General features: G+C 39.8%; 1 protein-coding gene across 3 annotated transcripts in view; it reads left to right on the forward strand.

Annotated features, from left to right (window-relative positions):
• The first annotated feature begins 2,219 nt into the window (after window positions 1–2,219).
• RRP36 (ribosomal RNA processing 36) overlaps window positions 2,220–26,334 on the forward strand; it is a 47,836-nt gene continuing 23,721 nt past the window's right edge. The window contains exons 1-2 of one of the 3 annotated variants that reach the window (XM_060754459.2): window positions 2,220–2,415; window positions 6,074–6,542. In XM_060754459.2, coding sequence (XP_060610442.2) covers window positions 2,254–2,415; window positions 6,074–6,542 — 631 coding nt within the window. In that variant the 5' untranslated portion in view covers window positions 2,220–2,253. Of the gene's footprint in view, window positions 2,420–2,451; window positions 2,522–6,073; window positions 6,543–26,334 lie in introns of those variants that run through there. The other 2 variants (XM_060754457.2, XM_060754458.2) reach the window with 2 other exon arrangements.

Here is a 26,334-nt window from a genome sequence, read left to right on the forward strand (position 1 = left end):
TGTCCCAGCTCCACTGGCTGCCGATTTGCTACCGGACCCAATTCAAGGTGCTGGTCTTGGCCTACAAAGCCCTAAACGGTTCCGGCCCAAAATACCTTTCTGACCGCATCTTGGCCTACGAGCCCACGAGGACCTTGAGATCGTCTGGGGAGGCCCTTCTCTCGATCCCGCCTGCATCACAGGCACGGCTGGCGGGGACGAGGGAGAGGGCCTTCTCGGTGGTGGCCCCCCGGCTGTGGAACACTCTCCCGGCACACATCAGACAGGCGCCCTCCCTCATGTCCTTTCGAAAAAACCTTAAGACCTGGCTGTTCGAGAGGGCATTTAATTAAGTGCTAAGCAACAACATTACGGTAATGAGAACTGGAATGGTATAAGGAAAATGAGACTGGCTATGATTCTACTAAGAGACGAAGCGGATTTTTATGTAGTTTGTATTTGTTGTATAGTCATATGTTGTTGATACTGGCCTCTGTAACTGTCTTTTTATGTGTACTGTACACCGCCATGAGTAAGGGCTGAGAATGGCGGTCAATAAGTGCATCTAATAAATAAATAAATAAATAATAAACCACTTGAAGTCGCTAGAAGGCCGAGAGGGGCGGTATACAAATGATAGTAAATAAAGAAATAAATATTATTAGCATAGCACAGGAGACAAGGTGGAACTGTCCCCCGGCCCCCTTTCTCTTCACTCTAGCTCAACTGTATAGAACAGGGGTCCTCAAAATAAGGCCCGGGGGCCACATGCAGCCCTCCAAGGTCATTTACCCAGCCCTCGCTCAGGGTCAACCTAAGTCTGTAATGACTCGAAAGCATACAACAACAACAATCCTATCCCATCAGCCAAAAGCAGGCTCACACTTCCTATTTATTTATTTATTTATTTATTATTTACTTTATTTGTATACCGCTCTTCTCAGCCCTTAGGCGACTCAGAGCGGTTTACAACAATTTAGGTATACACAATACAAAATCATTAAGAATTTAAAAGCAATAGCATCACAAACAATTAAACATCAATATCAATACATCACTACACCAATATAACAAATCCATCAGGTCTCGTCAATGAAATCAGAATCCAAACTCGTTATCTGATATTCCGTGTTCCAATAGTCAGTCAATCAATCACACTGCTTAGTCGAATGCCTGTTCAAACAACCAGGTCTTTACTTTCCTCCGGAATGCCAGCGAGGAGGGGGTCGATCTAATATCTGCAGGAAGGGTGTTCCACAGCTGAGGGGCCACCACTGAGAAGGCCCTGTCTCTCGTCCCCGCCAGGTGTGCTTGTGAAGCCGGCGGGATCGAGAGCAGGGCCTCCCCCGACGATCTTAATGTCCTAACTGGTTCATAGGAGGAGACGCGTTCGGACAGGTAGGTCAGGCCAGAACCCTGCTCTCGGTGCCACCGGCCTCGCAAGCGCGCTTGGTGGGGACGAGGGACAGGGCCTTCTCGGTGGTGGCCCCGCGACTCTGGAACTCTCTCCCTCTGGAGGCCAGAACCACCCCATCCATCCTAACATTTAGGAAACGGGTGAAGACGTGGCTGTGGAGTCAGGCCTTCGATGAATGAGACAACACCATAGGACCCTGGATGGAAGTTGATGTAGATCCATCTTAATAGGACGACTGACCACTGTAGTTTTATATATAGTGTTTTTAAAGTTGTTTTTGTAATTGTGATATATGATATTTTAATGAGTATATATGTTTTTTATGGCTGGAAACCGGGCTGAGTCCCTCAATGAGGTTGAGAAGCTTGGTATAGAAAACTGTGAAATAATAATAATAATAATAATAACCGTTTAGGGCTTTAAAGGCTAAAGCCAGTACTTTCAATTGCGCCCGGTAGCAAATTGGCAGCCAGTGGAAATACTAATGAATTTATATTTGTTAAAATTGTTCTTCATTTTAATTATTTTATTGTTTTTAAGTGTTTTCTGCACTACAAATAAGATATGTGCAGTGTGCATAGGAATCAATTCATGTTTTTTTTTAAATTATAATCCGGCCCTCCAACAGTTTGAGGGACTGCGACCTGGCCCTCTGTTTAAAGAGTTTGAGGACCCTCCTGGTGTAGAAGGAAGGGCCATTAGACGCAGTCATTGGAGCAAAAGTTGACAATAAGGTGTCCAGTAACTCTGCGAGGGAGGCCCCACGTACACTGCTAATATAATAGCGCAAGCTCAAGACTCCACATCACGTGACCATGGCAGTTAGGCGAGCACAGCACAGTGACCGTTGCCTGCGCATGCGTCCCTTTTGTGACGCTCGCGAGCGTAGCCCCGTTGCCAGGAAACGGGAAGGGGGCGTGGCCCAGAAACTGAACAGGAGGAGGAGAGGCCTCCCAAAAGGAGAGAAAGGAAGACCGTTTGCTTGCCGCTCGCGAGGGCAGTCAGCGTCATCAGCGCAGGCAGGTAGGGCGCGCGACAGCCCCGCCCCCTTTCCCCTCCTCTACCCCTTAAGCCACGCCTCTTCCGGCCGCCGAGCCAGCTTCCCCTTCAGGAGTCTCATGGCGGGTAGGAGAACCGGGGAGAGGAATGTGTGCTTGTCAAGATTGTGTTTTCACTATTTTATACTGCTTGTCAAGATGGGGAAACTATTGGGAGCAGAGGCTGAAAATGTTATCTTTTTTTGGGCTGCAACACCTCGAATTCTCCAGTCATTATGGCCTATAGTGTGATGCTTTGAAGTTGTAGGCCCAAAAGGGCTGGAGTAGGCCTCAAAAGTAACTTTACTAAGTATTTCGATAGGACAGTCTGGTTGTATTTACACCAGGCATGGGCCAACTTCGGCCCTCCCTCCAGGTGATTTGGACTACGACTCCCACAATTCCTAACAGCCAGTCATCATGGCCAGTAGTGTAGTGCTTTGAAGTAGGCCCAAAAGGGCTGGAGTAGGCCTCAAAAGTAACTTTCCTAAGTGTTTGGATAGGACAGTCTGGTTGTATTTACACCAGGCATGGGCCAACTTCGGTCCTCCCTCCATGTGATTTGGACTACAACTCCCACAATTCCTAACAGCCGGTAGGCTGTTAGGAATTGTGGGAGTTGTAGTCCAAATCACCTGGAGGGAGGGCCGAAGTTGGCCCATGCCTGAACTACGCTGTATAATTAATGCTGTCACAAAGCACTGTGGTTTGTGTAATGGCCACCTAGGCCTCAACCTGTTTGCTATGTGATCATTTGTACAGCCAAAACATTTTATTCAATACTGTTTTGAAACTGACTTTAAGTCAGTGTTTCTCAACCTTCCTAATGCCGCGACCCCTTAATAGAGTTCCTCATGTTGTGGTGAGCCCCAACCATAAAATTATTTACGTTGCTACTTCATAACTTGTGATTTTGCCACTGTTATGAATCGTAATGCCGATAGGCAGAATGTATTTTCATTCACTGGACTAAATTTGGCACAAATACCTAAAATGCCCAAATTTGGGGGGTGCCCGAACAGGTTTATACATGGGGATGTGGTTTGTTAAATAGTCTGGGCCTGGACCATTTAGGGCTTTATAGGTAATAACCAGCACTGTCATTATCTATCTTATCTATCAATCTATAATGTATACCCTGCTCCATCTCCCTGAAAGGACTTGGGGTGACTTACAATAGAAATAAATGCAATGAATATATATGCAAAGTAAAATAAACCAGCCCTAAACGGTTCCGGCTCTGCTTACCTGTCCAAACGCATCTCTTCCTATGAACCATCAAGGTCAATGGTTCTCAACCTGGGGTCCCTGGATGTTTTTGGCTTACAACTCTCAGAAATCCCAGCCAGTTTACCAGCTGTTAGGATTTCTGGGACTTGAAGGCCAAAAACATTTGGGGACCCTAGGTTGAGAACCACTGATCTAGGTCTCTAAGATCGTCTGGGGAGGCCCTGCTCTCAGTCCTGCCTCCTTCACAGATGCGACTGGCGGGAACGAGAGACAGGGCCTTCTGAGCAGTAGGCTGAGAAAGGCGGTATATAAATATGGTAAATAAATAAATAATAACATGACAAATCAATAAAAACAAAATTTAAACAATAGGCAGTATAAAATAGTTATAACACAGTGATTCCTATAAGTCGAAATATATCCATATAACAAAGATCTCGTCCACATTAGGGGGTTTTAACTAATCATTGCCAAAGGCCTGTTTGGACAGCCAGGTCTTCAAATCTTTCTTTAAAGTTGTGAGGATTGTTGCTTGTCTAATCTCCCTGGGCAGGGCATTCCAAAGCTGGTTGAGAAGGCTCTCTCCCTTGTCCCCCACCAGCCTTGCTTGTGATGGGGGCAGGATCGAGAGGAGGACCTCCCCAGCCGATCTTAAGGCCCGAACTGGTTCATAAGGGGAGATGCGGTCGAGTCAATGGGCAGTAGTATTATATTTAATATATTAGTGTTATCATATTACAATATTATTATATATTATATGGTATTATTATTAGAATTATATTGTATTATAGATGTGGACTTATTTCTGCATTTAGATTGGGTTGTCTATTTGTTTTTCTTTAGTTAATTGAATGTTTGCCATTTTTGTTGGAAACCGCCCTGAGTCCCCTTGTGGAGATAGGGCCGGATATAAAGAAAGTTTTATTATTACGATTTTAGTAGTAATGTTATTATATGCAATATATAATACACAATTATTATATTGTTATATATTATTATGTTTACTATATTATTATACAATGATATATATATAATATATTACCAGTATATTATACTATTAGTATTATATAATATATTGTACTATTATTACTTTACAATGTTATTATTTCTATATATTATTATATTGTATATATTGAAGGGCTCCCAAGTGATGTTGCAGAAGACACAATGGAGCTTTGTGGCCTCACTGTATACGTCATATAATGGCTAACAGATCCTTGGTGGTAGGATGTCATCTTTGAGTAACACCATTATATCTTCAGTTTCTATCGTTGGGCACACCCAAATAAAAGGGGTGTTGCGTGCTACGTTTCTTCTCTTCTAGTAACAAAAAAACATGTATAGTACACCTGTTGCTTTTTGCTATGAAGCAAATGCCAATAGTCAAATACCTTTTTTTCCTTGGGCCAAACATTCAGACATTATTTTGTAATGTCCTTATGTAATCCTTATCATGCTCACCTTTTGAATACAATTGGTTTAGTTTCACTAAACATGCATAGGCTTCACCTGTACACATAGGAAAGGGATAGGGACCACATTAGTATTTTGCATGGAGTTTATACTCTGCATGCACAGATTTCACTATCTACAGCATGAATATATATATTTTAAAAACCCAACCCCCTTAATTTTGCTATTTTATGTGAAGGACACCATTTTATTATACTACATTGTATATAATGGGATATTATATGGGATATTATGGGATGTTGGTATCCATAGGTGGTACTGAAGCCAATCCAAGTGGTTACTAAGGGCCCACTGTATTGTACACATATTCGTTTTTTGTATATGCTTTGCTTCATTTTAAGAGAAGTTACAGGGCCCTGGAAGAATTAAACAAGAGTTCATTTCCCTTATAAATAATGTCTATTTCACTGAGTCCCATTTGAAGGAAAGTGCCCCCTTAATGAGTCATTGCCTAGAGCACAATGGATCCCATATAAACACCCACCCAACTCTGCAAAGTACCTAGTAGCAGACAACATCTATGCTTGAGATATAATCTGCAGCAGCCTAATTAGTAGGTAGACACCTCCTCATTTCCAACTTAGAACATCATGGAATAAAAGGGATATACCACTCATGTCACTCTTCAGTAATGGAATGAGTCTTCTAGTACTGTGACTCATAGGACAGCCCTAGTATTTTTATAGCCTTAAGAAAAAGTACACCTCTTCTTTAACTTATCACATATATAACAGTTGATGTCATAGTTCCCTTAAAGATAAGTACTAAGTTTTACAAAGTTACTTTCCGGTCTTAAACTGCGTAACTAGATATCCAAACCAAGAAATAGAGGTGTACAGCTAGTCACACTTTCTAGGAGCTGCATTGAGTCCCTACAGTGGGAAACATGTAGCAACTGCAGTAAACTGTAGGGCTAATAATAAATTTTCTCTTTCAGCTTGAGACTTGTACATTGGAGCATCAACAACACCTAAGCATTATGAAGGAGCTGCGTGGCAATAATCCTGGGGACCGCCCCAAAAAGAAAGGTTCAGCCTCTAGGAAGGACAGTCGCAACCCAGCAGTACAGGCTTCAGATGACAGCGAACCTGGCAATATCTTAAATCCAACACTGTTGGCTCAGAAGCGACCTCTCCGCATTTCAAGCAGTATGAGAGGAGACGCTGTGGAAAACACTGATGATGCCAAAAGGCAAAAGCTCTTGCCTGAAGTGAGTTCCCCTGGTCAAGACTCGGATTATGAGGAGTCAGATGACAGTGATTATGTGAGAGGGGGGAGTGATGATGACAGCGATGGGTCAAGCTGTGAGGATGAGGATGATGAAGTTGGTAGCAATGCCTCGGAAAGTAGTAATGAAGACTCCAAAGGAAAAACAGGCCAGACTTCAAGAACTGATTTAACAAAAGGTAACCCCTGATGACTAGAAAAATCCAATAAATTGTGCATCTCTGTGACACTTATGAGCATTTCTGAGTTTTTTTCCCCCTCTGGTAGATTTTGCTTCTAATTAATCTTGGCTGTAATAGACATTAAGATTCATTATGACTACTGTTCACTTGTGCCTCTGACACAGCTCTGTTTATTGCATAACTACCTGACATAACTACTTTACATCATCAATTACATGAGGTTTCACACTGCCTCTGACACAGCTTTGAGGATGCCTTTTTTCTTCTTCTTCTCGATCTGTCTGTCTATCCATTATGTTTTTGTATGTTCTCTGCAAAGATATTAAAGATGCTGGGTCAATGACCTGGATAGCCTTTAGTATATTCTTTAAATTAGACATCTTATTAGCATGCAGAGATTTATGGCTCTTTTCTGTAGTTAAATAGAGTAAGGAGTTTAAGACTTGCAGATTTAAGGCAATGTAAATCTGAACATTTTGAATTGTCAGCCCAGTTTATTAATATTTATTTATTTATTTATTTCACAGTTTTGTATACCGAGCTTCTCAACCTTGTTGAGGGACTCAGCCCAGTTTACAGCCATAAAAACATATACATTCATTAAAATATATATCACAAATTACACATCAACTTTAAAATACACTAAATATAAAACTACAGTGGTCAGTCGTCCTATTAAGATGGATCTATATCCACTTCCACCCAGAGTCCTATGGTGTTGTCTCATTCCTCGAAGGCCTGACTCCACAGCCACGTCTTCACCCGTTTCCTAAATGTTAGGATGGATGGGGCGGTTCTGGCCTCCAGAGGGAGAGAGTTCCAGAGTCGCGGGGCCACCACCGAGAAGGCCCTGTCCCTCGTCCCCACCAGGCGCGCTTGCGAGGCTGGTGGGACCGAGAGCAGGGCCTCTCCAGATGATCTTAGTAATCTTGATGGTTCGTAGGGGAGAATACGTTCGGCCTTGACTGTCCTTACAACAAGGAGTAGAACAAAGCAGTATCCCTCATTGTCAAATGCAGGAAAAGGAATGGAGTCTGTGAAAATAGTGACTTTCCTAAAATCATTGCTGAATACGTTAGTTGCTGAACAGTTATTTGATCTTAAAATTATCCAATTCACAAACTTGCCATGACCAAAATCAGCTCTTATTTCAGGCCAAGTGCATTGTACCATGGCTTCAGTGCATCCTTGGTTACAGCATTTAATACAAACACAAATTCTGGAGGAATCTTGTTTTTAATTTTCTCATTATAGCAGGGAAATAGTCCAAAAGAGTTTCCCACATCAACTGAGTTATTTGAAGTTATTAGAGCTTGGAATTGCTTCTGTTGTTGAAAGACCATGATAATGAAAGGCAGCTAAGAATTTTTTTAAAGTTAGGACAATATTTATGTTAACCCAACAGTGAGTTAAAGAAGCCAAATAATCTTGATTTTTAAGTCCAAAGCATTATGCCAATGCTGAGATATTATATATTGGTAATGTATATATGTAAGCCACCTTGAGTCCCCTATGGGGTTGAGCAAGGCGGGCTATCAATAGGGCACATAAATAAATAAATAAAGTTATTGAAATAACCATCTGAAATAATTTTCCACTGTTCCTTGCCTGAAATCTGTAGTGCTTATTGGTATCCCTCATCAGACAATGTTGCAAAGTGTAGAAAGATGAGGGAAATTGAATAGTAATATACAAATAACTTTGTGTGTATGTATATGAAAGACAGAGATAGAGAGCCATGCTGACTGTAGCAGTAGCAGATGAACTTTATAATAAATCAGCTTACTTGCTACATAAAAGCCAAGTTTGCCCCTTGGTAATTGTGCAGATCTCTCCCCCCCCCCCTGCTTTTTCTGAGATATGCTGGAAATTGACTGGAGTCCTAAATGTATGCTTCATTCAGCCTTCAGCCAAAACTACAGTTTTGCCTCTTCTACAGAATGAGCTCATTAGGGCATTGTGGAGCTGTCAGCAAGAAGCCGCCTGGAGCAGTAATAAAGGACAAACGATGCCACTCAAAACATGTTTTTCTGTTTCAAAAATATGCTTCCTAAATGCAGTAAGCAATGTGATATGATATTTGTAAATGTATTTGAGTGGGACTTCCTAAGGCAGCCTTTTAAGTTGGCATTGGAAGTCTTGCTTCAATGCACAAAACCAAGATTTGCTTGTAAGAATTAGACTATGATCAGATCTCTCAAAACTACACAGGCATGAAACCCAAGCCATCAGAACTGTGTCTGTTTTTCTTCAAAATGCATGGGATAGGCTGAAAAGATATGCAATTTTGATGTATTCAAATTATGTATGGTTGTTATTGTGGCTGCCATTGTTAGCCTCCCTTTTCACTTTTGTGAGATCACACAGCCATGATTTTACTGGCTTTGTGAAGGCCAGAAACATATTGAAATTATTACCAGGATTTGTTTTATGCTGATGTGCATCTAAGAGCTACATATCTAAGGAAAAAAATCGTTTATCTCAGAAATCTTAATTAAAAATGTTGAGAGTTGGCAGAACTGAGAGTAATACTTCTGCATGAATTAAAAATGGCTGATGTACCACAAACAAGGCACAATTATAAATAGCAATATGGTTAATTGGGAAGGTGTCTAATGAGTTCAGCAGGGTGGTGGATTAGGTCTCATTTAGCATAATAAATGAATCTGGAAGAGGGGGCAAAGAGCACTAATGAAATTCAAATATATGAATAGAAGGCAGTGAAGACATAATCAGCTGGCATACAAATAATAATCGAAGACTGTATGATGACATAAAACATGGTCACATACAATGATTCTTTTGGAGGGAATAAATCGTTAAGAACAAATTAATTTTAAGTGCAGGTCAGGAGAAAATATGTACAGGGGGAAATTGTGTGGAGGAACTAGCGCAAAGCTGGTGATGCTTTTATAATCTCCTTCATGGCCATTCATCCTGCTAAATGCATATGGTCTTCATGGGGAATGTATTAGAGAAATTGCTGCTTAGTCATTCTAATGCAGCGGTTAGTATGAATTTAGAAATAATATACTACCACCAATGCTCATGATAACAAAAAGAAGAGGGGTAACTTCACAATCTAAAATTTGTCATGTCTGGTGATGAATGGACTAGAGCAATGTTTTTCAATTGTGTTTTGGCCTACAATTCCCAGAAATCCCAGCCAGTTTACCAGCTGTTAGGATTTCTGGGAGTTGAAGGCCAAAACATCTGGGGACCCACAGGCTGAGAGTCACTGGGCTAGATAATAGTGGAAAGAAGATAGAAGAGTGGTCAAAAAGGAAGAAGTGTTCTTAAGCTTAGTTTTACTGGAGAGCAGAGAACATACCAAGACAGCATCTGGAGTTTACTCTATTTCATTTTCTCATTAGCTTCAGTAGAGAACTAAGGACTTGTGCTGAAGGATTCATAGACAATATGGTTGTTATAGGGGAATTTGAAAGAAGGGAGAGCTATGGAAGACAGGATCAGCAAGAAATGGTAGAAAGCATGTGAACAGAAGACCATTTGAGAACAAAAGTTGATGGAGGAGTAAAACGTCCGAAGGTCTAAAAAGTAATTATACTAGAGATGGGGATTATCATCCTCTCCTTTGTTTGCACCCTCTTTCCCCCTGAAATTATCACATAAGACAGCTTTCGAATTAAAACAAGGAAAATATAGTTAAAATCTACAAAATGCAAAGTTAAAATTAAGCAAACTAAAAACACTTTTAAAGTATAAAATTTAAAAGGTCATAAAGTAGTTTAATAAATGGTTCCATTAACAGGCAAATGCTTTATTATGACAGGCTTTTCAGAATGGAAAGAAAGAACTTTGAAGCATGTGCCCTTTCTTTCCATTCTGAAAAGCCTGTCATAATAAAGCATTTACCTGTTGATGGAAGGATAGCAAAGAGGAGTAACCATCAAGAAGGTTCTATTGTGCATCTTTGACTGTTGGCCAGTTTGTATGAGCACTTTCCCTTAAATTGTGATGAGTTTGAGGATCCATGAAACTTGGACTGGCTGCCCAGGTTTGCAACCTTGTTCACTGTTTGCATATATTGAATCATAAAATCTTAATCTCCTGCTACCTAAGAATACACAGCTAAAACATTCTTGAGCAATACCTCTCCAAACTCTCTTTAAAGGTCTCAAAAGAAAGTGAGTCTACTACCCTCCAAAACAGTTTATTTTATTTTCAAATAGGTTATCATCAAGAAGTTATTTCTAATGTTTAGGTGAAATCTCATTTCTTGTAATTTAAATCCAGTACTTAGGATTCTAATCTCAGGAGCAGTAGAAAACAAAGTTTTGTCTTGCATCATCTTAGTAATCTGATAGCAGCTTACATTATAAACAACAACAACAACAACAGTAACATTTTATTTATATTCCACTCTTCTCCCAGAGGGGACTCAGAGCAGATGACAGCATATAAACAAACACAGGCAAACATTCAATGCCTTGTTACAGTGAAATACAATAAAACACAAGCAACACAGACAGAGGCAAAGGCTCCTCTCTTCATTTCCAGCTCTGGAGGCAGGGCTCAACTCCGGCTCTTGGGGGAGGTGCTCCTTTCCATTTCCAAGACCTGGTCATGTGGCTGGCATGACTGCATGGAGCCTCTTTTGCCTTTCCCACTGAAGCGGTACCTATTGATCTACTCACATTTGCATGTCTTCAAACTGCTAGGTTGACAGGAGCTAGGGCTAACAGTGGGAAATCAACCCCATCCTGCAGATTTGAATTGCCAACCGTCAGGTCAACAGTTCAGCAGAACAAGGGTTTAACCCATTGTGCCACCCATGTCCCCCTTTGTGAGTGGATTAACAATTAGCTGTTCGTTAATGGGATCAGAACAAGAATTGAGGTTTTAGAAGTGAACTTCAGTGTTCATCTGTTTGACCCTGCATCCCTAACAAATACCCATCCATCCTCTGTTTAAAAATCTCCAATTAAAGAGAACCCATTACTCTCCAAGACAGTCCCTTCCATTTTTGAATAGTTCTTACTACCACCAAGAAAATGAACGGTTTAGGTGAAATCTCCTTTGTGTAGTTTTGAGTGCATTGGTTTGGGTAGTCATGTGAAGAGTAATAAAAACATTGAATCTAAGACATATGCAGTAGGGTTTTGAATATCAGTAGCTTGCAGTTTTAATAAAAGATCTAAGAACAAAAAAGCCAGAGGAAAGGCCTTAGTTATCATGAGAGCTATAAAGAGAGTTTGGTGGTTTTAATAGCAATTTTATTTTATGGTGGTTATGTAGTGTTTTAATACATGCCTGGCGCTACGGAGAGATTTCAGCCTACATTGGGCAAATAAGAGGAGAGAAGGCGTGGGATGAAGCTTAATAATACAAATAAAAATGAGTTATAGTTAATGAATTCAGCTCAGTAATTTGCAGAGAGACTTCAGTTGAGTAGAAGCAGACAGAGCTGCCAACTGAGACCAGCTTTGTAAAGGTCCTTAACCATAGTTTGAGATGAATCTGAATTGAATTCAGTTTCTGGCCCTCTAGCTTCCACAGAGGAAACAGGGCAAATGTGAATGAAAAAGAATTGATACAGTACTCCCTTTTGAAATCTGAAGACGGCATTCTGTGTCTACTGCTCATGCTCAGACCTTTGCCAAATTTGAGAAGCAAGAATTCAAGTAAATAGTTTTAAAATTAAAAGTCTTTTAGCTAACAACCTGAAAGGTCTAATTTTAATGATAAATGTTTAATTGGGTTTCCCATTTGTGTTACACTTGTTTTCTGGAGTAAACTAGGTTCTCATTAGAAAATGTTTATGAATTATATACAATTAGTCTATCTTCCTGCTATTTAATAAGGTAAACTGTAAGTTAATGTAATTAAAGCAATGAAATACCTTCCTTGGGTTCTTACTAATTATGAATTTACTCCCTCGGAAATCCTGTTGAATTCAGTAAGCACATATTTTCTATTAAAATGTGTTTATAATATCACTTTAATATGCTGGGTGCTAATGCCTTTTTTGATGAGACTACTAATGGTATCGGATTTTGGCACACAGGACCAGAATTGGCCTAGTTGTGCAGATGGAGAATCTAAAGCATATTATTGGACTATTCTGTTTGAAGCCCTCCCCCCCCCCCGGTGGCACAGCGGGTTAAACCGCTGAGCTGTTGAACTTGCTGACTGGAAGGTTGGCGGTTCAAATCCGGTGAGCTCCCAGAGTTAGCACCAGCTTCTACCAACCCAGCAGTTCGAAAACATACAAATGTGAGTAGATCAATAGATACCACTTCTGCAGGAAGGTAACGGCACTCCATGCAGTCATGCTGGCCACATGACATTGGAGGTGTCTACAGACAATGCCGGCTCTTCGATTTAGAAATGGAAATGAGCACCACCCTCTAGAGTCGGACACGACTAGACTTAATGTCAGGGTAAACCTTTACCTATTCTGTTTGAATGGACCTTGGCTTGATAGCCGCATTCTTGCCACTTCCATTCACCAAAAAAACAAGCATCTCTTCAGTTTCCGGATCAAAACCTTCCTTAGTAGATAATTGTGTTTATGAAATCCATACTGCACTTTAAATAAAATTTCAATATGAGAATCTCTGAATGTAATGCTTTAGGGAGAAAAGATTCCACCAGTTTTGTCTTTCAATAAGCAAGAGGTGGGTTACATCATGTTCAGTTTGCTTGTAATTACACGGAAATGTTAGGATATGTTCGTAATGCTAAATAGAAAGGGCAGCTTGTTTGTCACCCAGCCTTATCTTCCAAAGTATTTGGAATAGCGGTAGATCACTTGGTTTTTTTGCTTGACTCTGTTAGAATTGTATGGCCCTCCAGATGTTATTGAACTGCAACTCCTAGCCTTCCTTACAATTTGCCATGCATTGCAATCGTACAATCCTGGAACAGCAGCACATGCCCCCGTCATGTCTCAGAGGCTGTCTGCTATATTTAATAGTATGAGAAGTATAAGCATAAAGAAACTGACCTTTAAGGAAGCAGATGTATGAGAATAATTTCTATGATAGTAATCCTGAAAGACTGAGTTGCAGAGAGATGTAATAGCTTTGAGGATATAGGTGATTTGGGGTGACTAAATAGATAAAATGCATGAAGCAGGAGAGCAAAGTAAAAAAATCCAACTGTGGGAGGAGAGAAGAAAAAGAAGGCTTAAGCAGAAGGGATAAGGAAATAAAAATGTACGTCAAATTGTTTGTGAGAAAGCCTCTGCTGGAGAAAAATGAAGGAAAAGAGAGCAAGAGCTTGAAGATGAAGCCATTTCCATCCTTTTGATCCGAAATACAAGAAATAGCAAATATGTCACTGCTCACTGGAACCAAATAGTTTGCATAAACCCTGCATTTGAAATTATTAGACCAAGTTGGACTTCATTTAGACCAGTGCCCTTTCCTTTCAAGCCTTAGGGTCTTTCCATACCTGAATTATTTGCAATCAAAAGAATGCACACAGCTTTTCTGAGTCATAGATGTCTGAAAAAAAATTAGATACTTGCTCTGAAAAGAATGTCTTTTAGACTGTGTTTCTGGTGGAAACATTTAAGGGAAAACATAACATAGCTGTGTTCTTGCTTTTCAAATATCTTTTCTGACCTTATCAGTGAATGAGTGCCTTCTGGAGGAAATCAAAACAGGTTGCATCCCTGGTTCAGGAGGAGGTTTCCAATATAGATTTAAAAAAAAAGAAATATAAATTATATGCAGGTTTTATTTGACCTTTCCTTTCAGCAGGTAACCATGAGGGTGATTTTGGGGTAGGAGTTCAGGAGAAAGTAGACAAGAAAATGCCATTTAAAATTATGTTTATTTTAGTTATAGCCCTCCTTTCCCCCGCCACACAGCTTTAATCAGTATTTTTCTAGCCCATAAACTTTGGGGACAGAATGGAATGACAGATTTTGCTGTGAGTGCTCTGTGCCGTTTACAGTCAGCTTTCCAGGTTTGTGGATTTGATTATTCATGGATCTAATTAAAACATTCTCTCTAGGAATCTGTATTTCCTTCTGTGCTCAAAGACCTAAAGATTCCTAGAGAGAATTCATCTCAAAAATTGCTAGGTCCTCTATTGCAATTTTATGGTCAGCTTCCAGCAAATATTGAGCATAGATCATACTGGAGGATCTTAAAATTTATAGAGAGGTATTTTCTCAGTTTAAAAATAGCAAATTTTATATTTGCAGGTTTTCTGAGCCTCCAATAGTAATAGCAGTAGTAGTAGTAATATATTTATATTTATATTCCGCTCTATTCCCCCCAAGAAGGACTCAGGGCGGATTCCAACATAAAATGGCAAGCATTCAGTTCCTCCATAAACAGACAAATATCAACATAATAATCCCAGAGGAACCCCACATCTCAAAACAATATAAGAGCCTAACATCAATAAATTAAACCCAACGTAATCAAACAAAAATTGTATATTGGCATAAAATCTGAACATAAAAACATTTCCCTTGATTTATAGAAACCAACTATCATTCACCAAGTTGTGCGGGTTGGTTGTGTAGCCAGTGATGGTAACTGGGCTAGCATAAACTAGATTGGGTCCAGGTACTAAATGGTATTCAGTCCTAATCCCAGCAATAATGGAAGGCTGACAGTAGAATTGAATATTTTCTGGAGATTATGTCATGTTTCCACGTGTGTATCCTATAATTCTTGTACTATTTCTTCCTTTCTTTTTTTGCTTGCTGTTTTCTTAAGCATTTCTTAATATCATGATGCTAAGTCGCAGTTCTTGATTGGTCTTTTTCTTCCCATTTACTTTGTGAAATCTTTGGTTCCTCTAAACTGAACAACTCTAATCTCTTCCTATTCATCTGTCATCGTTTGTCTTCTTTCTCTTTAATTAGTTTTAACAGGGAAAGATGAATCAAAGATCAGCCTGAGGAATGCACAATTTATTTATTTAATGGCATAGGTTTTCAGATTTATTTTTCACTCTTTCCCCTGCATCCGTATACTTTCTTGTCTTTTTGTGATTACTGTTGAACACAGCAGAGACAGTTTTTATTGACTGGACTGCAGTAGATCTCTAATCTTTTCCCAGAAATGTCCCAGATAATTTAGTATCTATTAACTTTAGAGCACTTTATCTGCTTCTTCTCTTTGTACCCAGTTCTGAATCTGTCAGCATTATTTCTCATTTGTTGTATTGTTATCTACCGCCTTCATTTGTTTCAGTCTTGTGAGCATTCCTCACAGTTTCCTTAGTCTGGAAGAGAACTAGGAAAATATCCATGGTTAGACAACATCTCCCAGAGCCTGCTATCTGGCTGAGATGACAGTATCAGCATTCTTTCAGCTTGGGCTAAATGAGTTTAGGCAAACCTTGGATCTGAAGGAGGCACTGGAATGAAGGAATGGGCAGTGGCTTGAAAAGTGAAGAACAGCCTCTGATAAACATGCTGGTATTCAGCTACACTGGATTAAAGCTCCCATCTTTCCAAGGCTGACTAGAAGTGATAGATGTTTTATTCTAGTACATCTGGAATGCACTAAATTGGGAGGAAATGGCATCAATTGAATAATTATATTCAACTATAGAAGCTGTCATGGAAGAAGGCACTGATTTTGCAGTAGGAGGGGAAAAGGAAGTAAAATTTTAGAGGAATGAGGAAAAAAATGTCCTGTTGGCAGGCTGGCAAAACACAACCACAAACCAAGAAGATAATAGAGCATCAAACAAGCATGAATCATGAGAACACAGTGCGCCCTTGGTATCTTCTGGAGTTTGAGTCCAGGGCTCCCTATGGATACCCATACCTATGGATGCTCCGGTCCCATTACATACAATAGTGTAGTAAAATGGTGCCCCTTGCATAAAATCAAGGTATGCCTTTTGGGTTTTTCTGGAGTGTGTGCTTTTTAAAGCCATGAATGCTTACATTTGTGGTTAAAGAATCTGTGGATGCGGAGGGCTGGCTCTATCCTACAGGTTAATTTATCTTTCTGTTCAAGTATTTATATATCTCTTTTCAACAAGAAAAAGTCTCAAGATGATATATAGATTTAAAAGATGGCTTCTGAATACAGTTCAGTACAAATTTTCACATACCCAGAAGGTATTAGGAATAGGTTATCACATCCAGATCTTTTCACCCTCAAAAATACACAGCAGGTCCACTCCTTGCACTCAAAGTATGCTTTCTTGTCTACCTATATCCTTGCTCTTTGGAGAACAATAGCTTGTTGCACCTGATTTCCAACAAGGCATCCCTGTTCCCAGTCTGCAGGAAAAGGGCAGGTAATATCCAGGAAAGGAGGGCAAGATACATCTATACACACTTTACTTCTGATGGTTGTTGACATCTTTGTTTGTGTGTCCAGCTGCTAAGAGTGTATTTCCACTCAAAGTATGCTTTCTTGTCTACCTATATCCTTGCTCTTTGGAGAACAGTGGCTTGTTGCACCTGATTTCAGAAGGAGGCTTTATAGCATTGATGTAAGTGGTGGTTTTGATTGCCTTGGCCTCTACAAGAATAGAGAACAAGACTCCTAGGAGTTCCTATTCCTGCCAAATCAAATCTGGAAAGAGACAATATCCAATCCAGGAGGGCAGATGGGCTCTTGCCACTTAATTCTGTAGCCACAAGTGAATTTCTCTTTTCCCCTGTGTGTCTGTTGTTGGCAAGGGTCTTGCGAGATATTTAAGGAGACATAGATTTCTAGTAGCCTAAGCATTTACAGAGGAGAGGCCCAGTTCATGAAATACATTCTTAGCAGCTGGACACACAAACAGAGAAAAGAAGCTGTCTGTCTTGTAAACAGAGGGGAGCAAAAGGCCAGGAAAGGCCATGGTGTTTTGATAGAACTATTTCATTTCTGTCTGTAGAATCCAAATATAGTTAAGACAAGATCTTACATATCTAGCCATTACCAATGAGAATCCCATCTAGCAATGCTAGGGTGAAGGTAAAGGTTTTCCCCTGACATTAAGTCCAGTTGTGTCCAACTCTGGGTGTTGGTGCTCATCTCCATTTCTAAGCCAAAGAGCTGGCATTGTTGTAGACACCTCCAAGGTCATGTGGCTGGCATGATTGTGTGGAGTGCTGTTACCTTCCTGTTGGAGCAGTACCTATTGATCTACTCACATTTGCATGTTTTCGAACTGCTAGGTTGGCAGAAGCTGGGGCTGACAGTGGAAGCTCACGCCGCTCCCTGGATTCATACCTGCGACCTTTCAGTCAACAAGCTTAGTAGCTTAGCAGTTTAACCCACTGCGCCACGGGGGGCAATGCTAGTTTCACATTATAATAAGGTTCCTTATTTAAGACCAAGTGGAACAGAAGCAATTGCTGATTAAATTATTCCTTCTGTTTGTTTTTTTAAAATATAATTGTTTTGGAGGCAAGTATCAGTTTGACTTAGAGGATTGAAGTGTTTTTATACTTGTTTTTCTTTCTTTTTTTCTTTTTGAATTTAAGTATTTATTTATAAAGACATTTACATACTGCCTTTGGGCACCTCCTCCATAAGTGCCCTCAAGGTTGTTTATAATAATAACACAAAATACAAGAAAGAAAAATGAGACCGTAGGAAAAAACAAAAGATAGCACAATTAGCAGACAAACCCACTGAAAACCTGGCAAAATGCATATTATCTTTACTGCCCACATAAAAAAACAACTAGAAGGTATTAACTATGCTGAGCATTAGAATTATTGAAAGCAGGGATGGTTATTTTGCAAAACCATTGTCTAGTTGATTGTGTATAATATCATATAATAGATTGACATTTTAAGCATGAAATCTCTATTTTGGAACTCTCTTTTTCCAGGAATTATTTGAAGGGTTCCCAATCTTTCGTCTCAAGATATCTTGCCAAAATATCCATTTCCACTATTTCATTTACTTTTACTATCTGTTCTTCCATTTTTGGTATTTCTTCTAGTTTCCATGTCTGCACATACACAATTCTTGCAGCAGTTGTCATCAGAATGGAAAGTCTGCCATATGTCTTCAAAAGTGATCTATCTGGTATGCCTAGTAAGACTACCTCTGGATTCAAGGGTATCTTTAGTTTTAATTCTTTTTCTATAGTTTTATGTGTAAATTAAAACCAATTCAGGTTGTAGCCTTTTTGGTTTATTTCTTTCCTTGTTTTTAGTTGGAGATTGCCTTGTGTCTTCTTGAGTAAATCTGCGTAGGTTAACCATTTTCTATTACTCTTGGGATTTCCACTTTGCTTAAAGGCTTCCTAAAATGAAGTCCATTGTGATATTTTTGTATAAAATGTTCTTTTGTGCTTGTTCTAAGTTCTCATCAAAAAAATTCCTAATCAAAATATTTTCCTACTTGTTGCCATTTTTAATATCAAATCTTATCTGTTCACTGTCTTTCCTCGTGTACACATTCTACTGGAGAATGAAGAAGCAAATAAACTCCTGGCAGTATGTCTGATGTCATGAAATCCTATAATAGCATTACTTTGGGAAGAGGGTGGTATTTGGAATAGTTATAGAGAGAATGATTAAGTTTGTATGTCTGTCATAGTCTGTGGAGTCATTTTAGATTGGGAGCTGTCTGGAAGTAAGGCAAAGGACACAGCTTGTAAGAGAGAAATATTACTGTTTGAAAGTTATTGTTTATCCTTCAAAGAGCACATAAAATCAAGTAATTATGGCTTTTGGGCCTGTCCAGCATTAGACAGCTTCAGGTTCCCAGTTTGACATTTTCAAACAGTTTTTCATATCACTGGGCAGATACTTGTAGTTCCAAGAATGCTCAATGTCAAATTTTCTGCTGTCAGTTGCTGTCCAAGGTACCGGAACAGAGGAGTTGAATCTGTTAGCCAAGAACAGTGGCTTGTATGATATATTCTGGGTAGTATCTGGAAGCATGTTGGCTTAAGGATAAGTTGATTATAATATGATAATTGTTATTGTTCAGTTAAATTGTGGTGCCTAGATACTGTACATGCTAAATGGATTAGGGCATGCTCAGATGCTGAGGAACTGGTGGAAGTTCTCAAGCACTTCCTCCTATGGATTCAAGCTAATGAAGATGTTATCAGTGGCTCTTTTGCTTTGGAAGTATGACTCTAAGGGGCCTTCCAGACAGGGCCTATATCCCAGGATCTGATCCCTGATTTTCTGTTTATCCCAGATTATCTGGCAGTGCAGACTCATATAATCCAGTTTAAAACAGAAAAGCTGGGATCAGATCCTGGGATATAGGCCCTGTCTGGAAGGGCCCTAAAATAGTAATGAGGGTACTGACAATCATAAATGTATAGTAACATGTATTGGCACATCCATGTCACTGTTTTTGATATGTGAATATACTGTCTCCACAACTATCTGAAATAGTTGTGGAGACAGCGGTGAGGATGAAGTGGTGATAGCAAGAGGTGCTATGGCGTCACCTAACTATAATATTCCTGAGAAAGGCAGTATACAAATATAGTAAATAAATAATATAAATAAATAACTTTTAAGAAGTAGAATCGTGGAATTAGAAGAGATGCAATGGGTCACCCGGTCCTTCCTCTTTCATGTTTTGGTAACCTCTAGTTTAGAAAATCAAGGCTGTCAAAAGTCTAGAAACTTTTTTTTTAAAGAGTTCATCATAGTAAAAGGTTGTTGTTAGAGATGAATAATGAACAGCCATACAGTACAGTAAAACAATTCAATTTTCGTAGGCTTCCTGTCTTTTTTTGTCAGTTAACCTGAACATTTATGTAGGTCTTTTCCCCATTCATCAATTAATTTAAACATCTCTGGAGTTATCCATCCCCTCCTCTTTCTGCCAACTCTCTCAGGAGAATGACCTTGCAGTGTCTGGCTCTTATACATTTTCTCTGCAGCGAGTCATAAATCTACCAGGCCAAGATAAACAATTCCAGGTTAATGAGAGAAAGTGGCATTTTCCCACCAGCCCCAATACAGAAGCAAACACAATAATGGTTAAGTGCATGATAAGACCCATAATCCAGTCTACGCTTATACATAGCCAATAAAGCATCTTTGTATGTATGTATGTATTAAAAAACATGGAAAGTCCAGGACTCATATTCTTGACAACCAGGAACAAATATACAATCAAAGCATTCCAGACAGATAGCCACCCAGCCTCTGCTTAAAGACTTCCTTAGAAGAAGATTCCATCATACTCCAAGGCAATGTATTCTACAGATGCTAGTATATATTTTTTGCTTCAAGAATAGTATTGGCAAGCTAATTTCCTTAGAAAATTAAAGGTTTGTGCAAATAATTAAGAGTATTGATAGAATGATGACCCAGTCCATATCTCCAAACATACCCATCATGGTAGCACCAGTGCCCAATCAGATGCCTGGGGTTGCTTCAATTGGACATTTTTGGTAGTGTTGGAAGGGTGGTAAAAAATTATTTATTTATTTATTTATTTACAGTTCTTATATTCCGCCCTTCTCACCCCGCAGGGGACTCAGGGCGGATTACAGTAAACACATATATGGCAAACATTCAATGCCAGTTTGACAAACAACATTTAACAGACAAAGGCTATTTAACTTTTTTTTTTTCTGGCCGCCAGGGGAGCTGCTGCTTTTCATCGTCCATCAACGCCACCGATGAAGTTCTTCCGCATTCCACATTCCCCGGAGTCTTCTTTCTTTATGGCCTCATAAATTAGTTAAATTTAGCCTCCCACACAAGGTGGTTCCTTATTTTCCTACTTGACAGATGCAACTGTCTTTCGGGTTGCAAAGGTCGACAACGGGCTACACAATGGCTGGACACCCACTCCAGCCCGGGCTGGCTTCGAACTCATGACCTTTTGGTCAGAGTGATCTTAATGCAGCTGACACTCAGCCAGCTGCGCCACAATCCCGGTGCAAGAAGGTTGACTGCGAAACAGTAGGACCCAGATTTAAGTCCATGATTAGTCACAAAGTTGCCCCTTCCAAATGAACTTTGACTAGTCATGTTGGCCACTATCTTTTTGGAACTGACATAGACTGTTTGTTTGTTTGCTTGCTTGTTTGTTGTAGTTATATATCACATTTCTCACCCCTGGGGGGGGGGGGCTCAAAGCGGTTCCCAAAATAATCACTGTTAACATTCTATGCCTCACATGTACAGAACAATGCATATTTTCCAATCTTGGTTCTTTGCTTTCATTCAGTGACAATCTTTTATCTTCCCCAGCTAGCAAACATGTGCTAGGAATCATGAGGAATCAAGGTTGAAAAAGCTGCAGATTTCTGATGCTGGGTTGCAAATTCAAGATTACATTACAGTAATTTTAAGACCGGTTTCACATGACTGCAGTAATCCTATGGTAATGTCTATCACCCCTTAAATATTTTGAGTGAGCTGCCATATACACTGACACTGAAAAAAGTATTTGTTTTCAGAAATGTGTCATAATGAATCAAGTTTTTTAGGGAAGAGCTAAGTAGTGGCTACTACATCAAGGCTCCACCAAACATTAAAGGAGGCTACTTCAAAATCACTCACACACGCTATATGCTTTGTTCACCATTTCAAACATTTTTAGATCAAAAGATGAAAATGCTGAAGAAAATGGGTGCAACAGGGCACCTTCCTCAACATTTGATCAAGACTGCCTAGTTTATCCAAACATCTGAAGGTGGTATTATAAACTGGACTGAAAGTGCCTGGTGCCTTTTTCTAAACAGAGCTGAAGCTCTATGCAGTGACCAAGTATTGGTAGTAGTATTGTCAAAAAAACTACATAAAGCTCTTTTATTAGAGCATAGCTTAACAAAGCACAGCACTCCTCAAAAACATACCCTTGCTTTAATTTCCTTTAATATTAATTTCTCTCCCACCTTCTATGCAAGTAGCTAGGCGCAGTGCCTGAAGTTAGCTCCCATTGTCTCTTAAAATTATCTAAGGTTGAAGGGAGTAATGGGCCTGGAATCCAACGTTGCTTCTGGGCTAAGAAGGAGTTTGAAACCACACTCAACTGGTTTATTGATTGATTTATTTACAGCATTTATATTGCGTCCTTCTCACCCCGAAGGGGACTCAGGGTGGCTCACAGAACACATACACAGCAAACAGTCAATGCCGTTAAACAGACAGGACAGAAAACAGATAGAGGAATTGTGTCAGCATTTTTCCCAACTTTGGCGTCCTGGAGGTTGTGCTCGATTCCAGCCACGGGGGTGATGTCACTCCATCCTCTATGGTGAAGAGCCTTGATCACAGACTTGCTCCTTCCTTTGATCACTGGCATTTTCTGGTATTTCTTTTATGGTGCCATAAAATACCTCCTTGCTGTTTTCAAACTGCTTAGGTGGATAGTAAGCTGGGCTGAAGGTCTGGTGCTCACCCCAACCCGTGCTGCGAACTGCCAACCTTTTGATTGGTAAGATATATTGCTACTGGTGATTAACCAGCTGTGCTAAAGCCTGGCCCTCAAACCCCATATTATCTACTGCAGCTAACCTGTAGTTCAGTCGCAAGGCTAGGGTGACATTGAGACCTTAGTTCAAGTCTTCATTGAATCTCAAAGCTTACTGGATGGCATCAGAAATGTTTCTCAGCTTTTTATATTCATCATGCTTATGATGAATATAAAAAGATGTTGGTGAGACTCCCTATGATGCCTTGATCTATTTAGAGGATAGACTGGCTATGAATCATATAAAATGTGTTGTTCAGTCAGCCTTCCATATTTGTTGGGGTTAGTGGCACAGGACCCCTGTGAAAAAAAATTCAAATAAAGAGGATGTTTTTCAGGGAATTTTTAGGTCTTCCAACATGAGTCTATGGTCAACTTCCACTGAAAGCTGACCAGAGAATTACATTGGAGGGCCTAGAAATTCGTAGAATTTCGTAGAATTCCAGAAATGTCTAGGTTGCCCAGCATGGTTAGAGAAAGTTGACCATACAGTAACACTGGAAGATCTAGAGCTTCCTAGAAAGAACATCTGGAATCAAATCTGTGAATAATCAAATCTCCAAAATCAAAACTAAAATATGGAGTGAGAATTCCCCTCATTATTCTATATACATACTGTAAATAAACACATGCAGGTTATAAAAAATTTATAAACTGCAGGATGGCATTTAAAAAAAAATATATTTCATGGCTTGTTTACTTTAGATTCCCTATTTTTTCCTTGTATTCCACAGAGTCATCCTCTCGTAGAAGCGGAGCTTTGTAGTAAAATAACATGGGGTGCATCCTGAATACCTTTTCCCCTTATTCTTTAATTGTCCCTTTTCTGCCTCACAGCCATGAAGTTAGTACGGTTTGTAATTCTTATTCCTTTTTGTGGTTATAGAACCCAATTTTTTCCTCAGGCTGTCTAGATCTGAAAGGACTCAAACCAATTTGTAAGCCTTTATGCATCTGTAACAACCTTGATAAAGCAATTGCCTTTTAAGCAGCATGGTCTTTTATTTTGTTATTGGTTTCCGTCGTATTCTCAGTAATTCGACATTTGCAGGAACACCAAATGAATGATTTGGCTGGAGGAGGGGAGCAGAAATGGAAGGAGTATCCCAGTGAGGCTGGTTGATTATTTAATACAAGGGCAAGGAAATGGTGTTTAATCAAGCATGTAGTTGACCTGCAGAATTCACTATAACTAGACATCTGAAAGGATGGATTTAATTGATTTTGTTCAGAAATGGCACTTAGATTGCATTTGTTCAATCAAATTAGATTTTTTTCTAAATCTGCAAGCAAGTTAAAGTGCCCAAAACGAATTTGAATACAGTTGGCCCATGCTGTGAAATATTTTTCTTTTCATCTCTTTGATGCTCTCCAGTCCTCATTTTTTGCAGCAGAAGGTACTGGTCCTTGCCAAGGGCAGGATAGCTAACTTGATGGCGCAGTGATTTGATCAAATATGACAAATCCTGTGTTTATGTCCAAGTTCGAAAGCTACGTTTTGCCTGTGCTTACATCAAGAGGCTGTCCTCTTACCCTTTGTTGGCCTTTCTGGAGCATGTCTAGATTAAAGGATAATAAATCCAGATTTTGACCATCAGGAAGGATTTAGATGCGTGACAATACATTTGACATATTGAAAGAGAGAAAACTGGTATCAGTAGAGTGTTGTTAATGTTTAAAGAAAAATGGACTAGGGTTATTGACTGACAGTTCAAATACAGATCTGAGATATTTTGAGAGAGACGTCTCAGTCCCATCATTTCACAGTCATGTTTGTTGAGATGTAATAGAAGGCCCTTTTCTGTTGCACAGAAAGCGGATCTTAGCCACGTCCCATGCACAAGACACACAGACAAGAGTAGAAATGAACAGAAAAATCTGTACTCTTAATAGCAGAGGTGAAACATAAACTTACAATGTTGCATACACAAAACAAACAGTGCAAGAAACTTATATAGTCTTTGTAAGTAACACAAAATAAGGCGTCTTCATCTTCAGCCAAATGAAAAAGCAAAACATAAACCTTGAGCAAACAGCTATTCCACCATAGCCTCCTGTACAGCAGCATAACGGCTTCTCTCCAACCTGCTCCTCAGAGCAGAGCCTTTGAGCATAGATCTCTTCAGAGAAAAAGCTCTCCAGATCTGTATTCTTAAAAATCCCATACAGTTATACCCTATGGGGTGTAGTCCAAGATTGCTGGTTGACCTACATTACCAGCTGCACATAATAATTACCATGATAAGGTTTTTCTTCAACACACACACTTGGTCCTGCTACAACTTTCTGTAACATTTTTGGTGGCTGCTCTCAGGCTGTAGGAGAGTTAGCTAATTCAGCTGTTCATTTGCTGGCAGGGAAAGCTTTTTATTCAAGTAGTATTTTGGCATTTGGCTAGCAGCTAAGAAATGAGATTTTAGCAGAAGAGTACTGTAGTTTTTCCATCAATGTATCTTAAAATAGCACTTTAATTTAGTAAAATAGTAGTGTTGCCAGGTGTCAGAGGGACTGCTCTCCACTAGCTTTCTCCCTTCTCCAGCTCTGAGAAGGATAAATCTCACAGTTTCTCTATTAGGGACTCTTTCTTTTTTTTTCCACTTCACTCATACACCTTCTCTATTTTTTCATCTTTCCTTCTTCCCTTGCTTTCTCTCATACTCCTCCACCCTTCTTTCTTACCTGTCTCTTCCCTTCTCTCTCTCTCTCTCTCTCTCTCTTCCTTCCCTTACTTCACCCCTTCTTTTTTCCCTTCCTTTCTCTTCCCTTCCTCCCTCCCTCCTGTTCCTTCTTTCTCTTCTCTTCATTTCCTTTCATTTTTTCCAGCCCTCTCTACATACCCTTCTCCCCTTTCCTTTCTCTTCTTTTCTTCCTTCTTTTCCACTTCACCAAAAGCCAGTCTGTTTGGTTCCTTTTCCTTCCCTCAGCTCTGAGCCCAAAAGAGATTATTGTTTTAGTTCAAATATGTGCAATGACTACTGGAATGGCCCCGGATTACAATGTGGATGGTGTGGTTTTAATAATTGGTGTAATGTTTAGATGTTTTAATTTGTGGTTTTAATTTTTGTGTGTGTCAGGAGCAACTTGAGAAACTGCAAGTTGCTTCCATTGTGAGAGAATTGGCTGTCTACAAGGACGTTGCCCAGAGGACACCCAAAAGTTTTTTATATTTTACCATCCTTGTGGGAGGCTTCTCTCATGTCCCCGTATGGGCAGCTGGAGCTGGCAGGGGGAGCTCATCCACACTCTCCCCGCATTCGAACCTGCAACCTGTTGGTCTTCAGTCCTGCTGGCACAAGGGTTTAACCCACTGTGCCACCGGGGGCTCCTGTGGTTTTAATTGAAATGTTTATTTTAATTGTATGTTGTTTTTTATGGCATTGAATTGTTACTTATTTGTAAAACCGCCCTGAGTCCCCTTTGGGGTGAGAAGGGTG

Source organism: Anolis sagrei, chromosome 1 (genome assembly GCF_037176765.1).
Source record: "Anolis sagrei isolate rAnoSag1 chromosome 1, rAnoSag1.mat, whole genome shotgun sequence".
Lineage (NCBI taxonomy): Eukaryota > Metazoa > Chordata > Lepidosauria > Squamata > Dactyloidae > Anolis > Anolis sagrei.